Source organism: Centruroides sculpturatus, unplaced genomic scaffold, assembly GCF_000671375.1.
Source record: "Centruroides sculpturatus isolate CEXI.00-Female unplaced genomic scaffold, Cexi_2.0 scaffold1913, whole genome shotgun sequence".
Lineage (NCBI taxonomy): Eukaryota > Metazoa > Arthropoda > Arachnida > Scorpiones > Buthidae > Centruroides > Centruroides sculpturatus.
This window is the reverse complement of record NW_019386344.1, coordinates 70,098-79,943: the sequence shown is the minus strand read 5'-3', so window position 1 is coordinate 79,943 and position 9,846 is coordinate 70,098. Positions and strand designations below refer to the sequence as shown.

The following is a 9,846-nucleotide window of genomic DNA, read 5'->3' as shown; positions in this document are numbered from 1 at the left end:
TGAATAATGGTAGTTGGTCATTGATTCATGCCTGAACAATGGGCTGGCCATCATGCAGAAGTTGGGGTTTTCTTTGTGTGTCTAACACCTAAACAGAATCCAGTTTCCACATAGGAAGTCCTTCTAGAAGTTATCCATTGGCAGATCACCCATGTGTTCCATTGCCTTCATCAATCCACTGACACAAATTTTAATGCTGACATTTTAATGTTTTGTGAATAAAGTTACATTTTACCTTTATATGTATGGAAACTTTTGGGACACGCTGTATAAATTTTTCTGTTTTTTTTTTCCTAAATAAATATTTTGTTCTGTGAGGCCATGATTATTTTTAATTCTTAATCTAGATGCTTAATATTCATTATTAACATTTAAGTAATGAAAATTCTTGGATGATTATAAAATAATAAAAAATTATTTTGAATTTTAATTAAAATTTTCTATCTCGATAATCAAAAATAGTTTATTTAATTTTAATTTTTTCAAAATTTTAATATAATTACTAAATTATATAATGACTTATTTTATTTTTATGACGTTGTAATAATTTTTAATAATTATGTTTATTAAAAATATTGAATTAATAAATTTTAAAATTATGCACTCAGAAACCATTTACAGTGTGATAAAGTAAAATAATAAATTAAAAAAAAATTGATTACAGTGGTACCTCAGGATACGAACGCCCCAACATATGAAATTTTCAGGATACGACATGAAATTTGAACATATTTTTGCTCCACGATATGAACAAAAACTCACCATATGACGTTACATTAGTTCGCAGCGCCAGTTTTTATTCACTTCTGTTCATTGGTCTCAGTCCGTGTGTTTGCTTCGTCGTGGAAGGATCTCGCTCGATAAAGGAAATCTCTAGATATTATCAGAGAGTGACTAATTTCATTGAAAAGAAACATCCCAAAAAGGTTCATACTGGCCGTATTGCTGATCGGAGTAATGACATTTGCCTAAGTCATCTTTGAAACATTTTAAAAAGTAGGCAAAGCCAAATATCTTTGGATAGATATTTTACTAAGTGACCTTTATCCAGTGAAAGTGCTGGTGGAAGTGAAGGAAAGAAAGCAAAAAGCAGTGAATAAAAATTAAAAAATATATATATAAAACAACACTAATTTTTCTTATCTTTTCTAAGTTATTTTTAAGTTATTGTTACATTATGTTATGTACAGTACATTAAGTTTTAGTATCATTTCCCTTCTCCCTCTCTTTTGCCACTAGTTTACACCTCCACCATCATCTATCCTTAAAGATAAAGTGCAAATAAAACTACATTTTTTTTATCAATTATTATTCTATTATGGTTATTTATACATTTACAACTACAAAACACATTTTTCAGTGTTTTCCTTACTATAGTTAGTTTTTTTTTAATGTACTACTTAGCTTTGAGTGTGTTTTTCGTGTTGGAATGAATTATTTGGTTTTCCAAGTAATCTTATGGGGAAAAATGACTCACGACATTTTCATGATACGATCTCAGTTTCGGAACGGATTAATTTCGTATCCTGAGGTACCACTGTATTTGACTACTGATAGATATTACAAGCAATAATTTTTTATTAACAAAATTGTTTTAAAGATGAAGAACAAATGAAGTAATTATTAAACAATTTACAAAATACTTAAATTAGTTTAAGACTGCGACAATGCAAATGTGAGTGAGCAAGAATATGTGGCAAGAAGAGGTAATGACGTTTCACACATTATTTCTCACTCTCATCTGTGTGGTCATAATAAACAAGAGCAAGAAACAGTGTGTGTGAAATGTCATCACTTCTTCTCACCACATATTCTTGCTCACTCAAGTCTGCATAATCACATCCTAATTTTGAATAGACATAAGTGTTCATTTCATATTCATACATAAATGCCTATTGTTATATTCTCTGTAATCACTAACAACTTAAATTTGTCAAAAGTAATTAAGACATGAGAAGCAATGAATCAAACCATAATTAAATCATAAATTTTTATTCTGTTGGTTAATTATTTTAGGATTATTACAAATTCTGATAGATTTATAATAAAAATAATGGTTAACTTATAATTATTGTCATATTTAAATTTATAATTAACAAAAAAGGCATAAGATTAAAATAATGTTGAGTTCTTTAACTGACAAATTATTTTTTCTGTAAATTAACAAAGAAAACAGTGGTGAAATATTGTAGTACCTGGACTTTAGTGATGTATCATTATATTTAAGAAAGATTAGTGCCATTTTGTTAAAAGTAAAACTTATATTCTTAATTGTTTATTGTAACAATTTTTCCACGAGGAACATTTTCATTTAAATTTAAAGAAGACAATCCTTTAATTGTAAAAATTACATTTAAATTCACTTTAGAGATTCCATCTCAAATTTTTTAGGCATTATATGGATATTAGTAATGAGCAGTGAGATTAAGGTGACACCTCCTGCCATAGTCAGATAGGTTCGTTTGTCTCTTATTATATTAAACTACATTGAAACATCAATATAATTATCATAACTAATACTAAAACACTAAAACAGTCTGGAGTTTTCTATAGAAACTACTTAACCATTTGTAAAATGTTTAAAATATTCTATCAAAAATCCATTTCTGGATGAAGATTCACTTTGAAGTCTTCAAATGACCAGTTTTCATCCTTAGGAATGCTTCGTCATACTTGATACATTATCATTGTATCAAGTATGTATCATTATCATACTTGATACATACTAAATGCATTATCAAGGCAATGTTAATGCTACTATTGGGCTTTGAAAATTTTGGTAATATAAACAATTACAATGATATCATGTGCAATCAAAAAAATGATTGCTGGATGCTGGAAGCCAGATTTTAGAAGTAAGATCAACAGGCTGAAGATATTGGTAATGTGTTACGAAGCAATCAATGGATCTTTCTGATGCAATAGATCAAGGATCTTCAAACCATGATTGTGCAGTGTTAAGGTAAGTTGGTTATGTTCCACTGTGTGAAAAATTTTGTGTAAATTCTTGCATTTTATTGTTAAAAGATGATCCATACCCAACTGCTTTCTCAGTAGAAAGCAGTAGTTGGGTGTGGATCATTGTTAGTTAGAGTAGTGCACTCTTCTCAAACTGCACTTACTAAAAAATAACTACCATGTTCGTTCGTCATAAATCAAAAAATTGTTCATTCGATCCTCAGGAAGGTCAATTAATTTGATTGAAAATATTAGATTACATTAATAAAATAGACTACCTGTTAAAGGTTAGTAAAGGGTAGTTGGATTACTGACCTATAAACTAGACTTTGCATTTGTTCTGACATTACTTGTTTGAAATTGGTAATACTTAGTCATGGAAAGTGTTTCACAGGAGATGATGCTTATTTTCATCAGAATGGAAGTATAGATACTCATAACTGCACATTTAGGCTGAGGCAAATCAATATGCAATGTATAAAATTTCTTTGCACTTCTAAACTTGGGTTATTTTATAGTAAGAGTTAACAGATCAATGTGATTGTGTATATTAACAATCAATCATTCATTATAAAAACTGACCTGGCATACAGTTTGCTTTATATCTCAAAGAAAGTATTAGCACTAGAATTTAAATTTTTCCATTTGCCTATTGCCCAGATATGAAGAGATGTTGAAGTCTTTTTATTCTGAAGTTGCAGAAATGAAGATCTATTGGTTTGATCATTTGTACGCAAGGTGGAGCATCTCATATTGGAGTGTGTATCATAGCAGTTGTTGGTAACAGCCACCAGAGTGATTCATTGTTCATCTCCAACCAGCATGGCCATCTCCATCACAATCTTATCTTTTAAAACTCAAAAATATAATTTTGCAGTTTTAAAAGATAGAAAGATGTTTATGAGAAACATTAGTACAGATTAGTTGCATTCTACTATTATTTATCATTTAGCCTGCCATGTAAGAGGGACAAATGGAATTTGGGCTTCCAGACTGATAACTGTCTGGATTTTTCACCAGTATTGGCTGCCCTTGAATGTCTGCTTTGTGTGGCAACTGCTGGACCTAAATGAAGCTGTGGATGCCTCCATGAATTTTCAGATTCCAGATGTTGATCTTCATCCTTCAAATTTCAAATGACTCTGATACAATAGGCATTTTATAATCTAAACTATATACACAGTGTGCCAAATAAGTAATGAGACTGATTTTTTTCCATGAATACTTTCAAGAAATGTGCCAAATGTGGTTACCTTTTCACCGGCTAGATTGTGCTGAACAAGCAGATGCTTCAATCATGTCAATGACTCAGCCAGTTCATGCACAGCAGTCATGAAAGTATTGTTGTGCAAGTAGCGGTGGTCAAACGTAGCATAATGGATCAAAGAGCTGTGATAAAATTTTACTGTAAATTAGGAAAAATGGCATCAGAAGTTTACAAAGACATGCTTCTTGTGCATGACTAAGACAATCATCCCTGTAAACAAGTGTTCCTCTGGTTATCAGCATTTAAGAACGGAAGAGAAATCTTAGAAGATGAACAACGCAACTTCATCAGTACTACTTAGTACTGATGAAGTCGTGTTATTGTATGTACTACATCAGTACTGATAGTGACCAGACAGTACTACTTAGGAGTCATACAACGTCTCTTTGCTCGCATGAGTCGTGTCAGGATGCATCTGTTCCAAAGCAACAGTTGGGTTTTTCTGCATGACAATGCACTGGACTCTCTGTGCACTGGGCTCTGTGAAACAGTTTTTAGCATCAAAACAGATCTGTGTGCTAGAACACCCACTCTATTCACCTGATTTGACACCTGCAGACTTTTTTCTATTTCTGAAAATTAAATGTGCTTTAAAAGGGGAACATTTCAGTGACATTGAGGACGTCAAATGTACTGTGACAAACAGACTGAAGGAGGTACACAAACAGGACTTCCAGCGTTCTTTTAACAACTTGTATGATTGATGTAAACGTTGTGTGGAGGTGCAAGGGGATTATTTTGAATCCATGTAACTGCAAAATTGAAATAAAGTTCTTAGTTTGGATGTAATGTTAGTTGTATCATTACTTATTTCGAACATTGTGTATATGATGCAGATTTGGAACCATTAGGAGAACACAATCAGCAGTTTGTCATGTACTGTGCTCTAATTTTGCACTGAGGCATGATGCAAATGTTAATGTTCTCATAATTCACATAAAGCAGTGTTTTTTCAAACACTAATTCATAAAAAGTTCCACTAGTCTGCAGAAAAATATTTGACTGTACTTAAGCTGGAGCAGTTGATTACAGGTAACATTTAAATAGTAATCTAGATTTAAAAAATATGTAGAAAAGACTAAAATGTCTTGATTTTTGCTATGTCAAATCACCAGGAACAAGTCTTCCATTGCAGAGATGATCTTTTAATAAAATAAAATAAAAAAACAGTAAACTAGATAATCATGTATAAGCATAATTTATATTCATATGTAATTACTTGGTCCATGTAAAATTCCATAATTTTACTGGTCTGCAATGAGAGAAAGATTAAAAAACACTGACATAAAGGATAGCTCAGAACATGAAAATTTTTCATCACATAGCTCGTTTGATTTACATTATAACTCTGAAATTGCACCATTGATATTTTCTCTCTGCAAATTCTCCCTGTTGGTAAATTATAGAACTATTTTTTTGCATGGAAATTGTTTTCATATATTCTGAAGAGTATTTCAACTAAATTTGGTTGAATTTCAGGCACTATATATTTCTACAAATGACTTTGAGTAGGCTATTTTAATGATGATCAAATTATATATCCATCTTTAGTAAATAAGAAGCAATAATTTATGTTAAAGATACACAAATATAATCTAACTGTTTAACTGTAATTACAACAAAAGTTTCTTTTGAAATTTTATTTTAAAACTAGAAATATTTCTCTTTCAATTTACTATTGAAAATGCTTATCATGTGTTTTTTTTCTTAACATTCTTTTCCTATCTAGAAACTATTTCTAAATCAATTATTTTTCTTGTTTAAAGTATTACATAAACAGTACATTGAATTCATAAACATCAGGTCACATGATACAAAGTGCAATGTGGTTTTAAATTTAATGTTTTTTTGCCTTGTCTTTTATAATATATGCATTTTAGATCAGGTAGTAGAAGAGTAATTATCATATTACAATAACATGTAAGCATTTTACAATATTTCAAATATAAGTAACTATGGTGTGAAGCATTTAAAATATAAACATATCATCTACAGGATATTGTAATTATATATGTTAATGTTAATCAATTTCGTGAAGGTCACCGTTAGAACTTCAATTAATTTATCATTTATACACCAGACGTCAAGAAGAAACATTTTGATAGTTTTAATCATTGATTACTTATAAGTGGTATGTTAAAAGTTAAATTTTTAAAGATATTTTTTGCATTTTGGGGTAATTTTTGAATCAGTTGACACTATTTTTTATATAATTTAAATTTTTTATTCCATACATAATTAAAATACAGTAAAATTGTAATAAAACTAGATTTAATATTAAATTTACATTACCTGTTAAATTTTAAAAAAAGTGATTTTTTATTCTAGTTTTGTTTATAATAAAATATTAAGAATGTCAACATTTAACTTATGCAAAATTCTAAAAAATCAATCTATCTTAGAGACCTTTTTCAAGACTTAAAACACGATTCATTAATTTTTTGATCTGTGTGTTGTAACAAAATTAATCATATATATTATGCAACTTGGTAATACAGTATTTGAAGGTAACTGTTATCTGTATATTTATTATGAGCAGAATTATCATGAACAGAAGATATTTTTGATCTGAAATAATCAATTTTATAATATTTACATAGAATAGGTTAGTAACACTTGATTAATGATTAAAAACTGACCTTTTTTTTATTGCACAGTTATCCATATATTATAGATTTTTGCATAAAAAAATTTAAATGTTTTTGTATGTAGAAGGAAATTAATTTGTTCTCTGACGTAGAAGGAAATTAATTTGTTATCTGACATAGCAGGAAATTATATTTAGTGCTAAATGGTGACATCTTTAATATTTTATTAAAAATAATAACAAAAATATGATAAAAACTGATTTTTCGCATCTGTCAGTTTTGCAAGAATAAAATTTTTATGTCCATTTTTGTATCGACCTTTTCAGAATTCGGGAGATGATTGCATTCATTTTATACATGGCTAAAAACAAACAACAAAATTAATAACCTAACTCATTAAAAATATCAGATTTACTTGAAGGAGGGATTAAATATTGATAAATGCTTACAAAGCACTTTACTTCCTTTTCAGATCTAGAACTAGTTTTTTTGAACTGGATTCAAAAAGGAAATACTTTGAAAGTATTTATCTCTGACTCTTTCAAGTAAGTTTAATATTTTTAATAATGATAGTAAAATAAATTAAGTTAATAATGTGTATTATGTGATTTTTCAATATTAGAAGATATTTATTAATTATATATTCATTATTTTTTTAAATATGAGTTCATTTTTAAGAGTAGCTACCAGAAATGGAAGGTCAGATTGATTATTACAATATAAAAATATAATTTTTATAGGGAGTGGTTTTTATTTGATCAGATAAAGCAACACAGGGGTGATCTGCTAAAGGAGGGTGCCTCCCAGGAGGATTTCTCATGGGAGACTGGCCCCTGTTTAGATGTTAGACACTTGAAGTAAATCTCCATACAGTCAGTCTGTTGATCGAGTGCAAACCTGCAACCCTATCGGCAGTTTTATCCAATTAGTTACTGTTGGACTATTTTAGGAGTTAGAAGGAGGAAATGGGGCCTCGGCCAGTCACAATGTGGTATATCCACTTCTCTTTAAAAGTCAAATATATGAATAAAATCAAAGTTTATTTTAATATATGATTAAAAATCAAATTTTTGTTACATTGATACTAGTTTTATTTATAAACCCAAATACTAAATTGTCTGGAACCTGAACTAAATGCCTTACTGATCCTCTTTTCTCAGGGCCAAATTATTTATGTAAGATGTTATTTACACTTGATTACCAATTAAGTAATTTGTAATCAAGTTAAACAAAAAACAAATTGCAAATAGGCCTATATGCTGCATTTATTTTTCAAAAGAAAAGTACTCTATAATCAAATTGAAAGATTGGAGCTGTCTATAAATATCACACTGCTTAGGAATGGGATACATTAAAGTATGATGAGCAGAGGGTGAATGATCCTTATGGTGTCATGTTATGCATTTATCATTAGCCAATATTTTACATGCATTTTTAATACAATATGTCACATTTAAAGCTTAATTTCTATACTTTGCATATTCTGTAAAAAAATTTTTGTCCCTCCACCCAAGCTCAATTACTCTGAGTCACTATATATTCCACATTCCTCTTCCACATGATGAGATGTATGTATATTGTTTGTTGTTATAGTGTAATTTCAGTGGAATATCTTGTTCTGTTACTATGGACAGAACAAGATATTCCATTATACATTTATAGTCTTTGTGACTTTGTAATTAATATTGGAATAAATAAGTAAATAAATGTAGAAATGTTAAAAGTTTCACCAGAGGATCAAATTTAAATGCCTGTCCTTAATTTATTAATTTAAACTTAAAATGTCAACTAGGACTTATCTATTATTAGGACTTTTTATACTGAATAACTGATTCTGCAAATTAAGTAAACAAAGTCATAAAAACAGTCTTTATTTATCACCTGAACATATACGATATCTTTATGTTTTGGACCTGTTGTCTCTCATCAGCAGGTTTACCATCAACATTCTCAAAAAAATTTACATCATGTTTTTGTAAACTTTGCTGATACTTCCATTTTACATTTTCTTAAGGACCATATTTCTGTTTTTAATTTTTTGATTTCTTCTGCTGTATTTCCTGTTCTGTGCATTTCCCAGTTCTCCAGAATTTTGGCTATAGATTATTAAAATATTTGTTCAAATTTAAATGCTTTTGTGTCTAATATTTTTAATATTTATTTAATTTTAATATCCAAGTTTTAAGTTATTGATAAAATATGATTTTTTAATATTTTTTAATGAATTTTTTTTTTCTGTATTAAAAGGTTTTCTTTTTGTAAATCATCATGAAGATTTTTAATCAAAACATTAACAAGAATTTGCTTTTCATAAAGCTACACTATTTTTTATATTATGGAGGTAAGAAACATTTTCTGCAGTTTAACAGAAATTATTTAATTTCGCATAATTAATCGATTAATGTTGTTAAAATCTGATAAATAGAAATGTTAAAGATATGACAAATCTTTTTCATTAGTAAATGTAATAAACAAATATATGCTTAAGACATTAAAATCATCATACTGATATTCTGAGAGACCTGGTTGAAATCTGGGTTAGTCTCAGAAATTTATATGGTTGGCTTTACAAAGGCTTTGTTGTGAGCCTGGCCAAATATACGGAAAAAAATGGCCCTCTTAATGCCAGCAAGACAAAAAGAGTTAAATAAATCAATCCGTGTTTCCTATTTTTCATCTATACTAATATTATAAAGAGGTAATGTTTGTATGTAAGTTTGTATGCAGCAGGTAATCTCCGAAACTACTCATCAGATTCAAAAATTCTTTCACCAATATTTAGAATGGAACTTCAGGGTGGACATAGGCTGTATATTATTCCGTTAAACATTCATATAAATTAAAAGATATCACTAGGTTAAGGCTTTTATGTCCAACAGATGGCGCTACGAGTACGATGCCCTAAGTTTGCTTTTCTGTGAGGCATTATGCTTTTCTGTGAAAATGAACTAAAGCAGATCATCATCTATCTATCTATATAAATAAAAATGTAATGTTTGTTTGTTCCTACCGATTCCTTTGAAATTTTGACAC

At 29.1% G+C, this 9,846-nt stretch overlaps 1 protein-coding gene across 4 annotated transcripts in view; it reads left to right on the top strand.

The window, feature by feature from the left end:
- The first annotated feature begins 1,363 nt into the window (after positions 1 to 1,363).
- LOC111614626 (major facilitator superfamily domain-containing protein 6-like) overlaps positions 1,364 to 9,846 on the top strand; it is a 64,641-nt gene continuing 56,158 nt past the window's right edge. Inside the window, exons 1-3 of one of the 4 annotated variants that reach the window (XM_023355990.1) lie at positions 2,990 to 6,356; positions 7,286 to 7,358; positions 9,061 to 9,154. In XM_023355990.1, the coding sequence (XP_023211758.1) occupies positions 9,082 to 9,154 (73 nt within the window). In that variant the 5' untranslated portion in view covers positions 2,990 to 6,356; positions 7,286 to 7,358; positions 9,061 to 9,081. Of the gene's footprint in view, positions 2,963 to 2,989; positions 6,357 to 7,285; positions 7,359 to 9,060; positions 9,155 to 9,846 lie in introns of those variants that run through there. The other 3 variants (XM_023355993.1, XM_023355992.1, XM_023355991.1) reach the window with 3 other exon arrangements.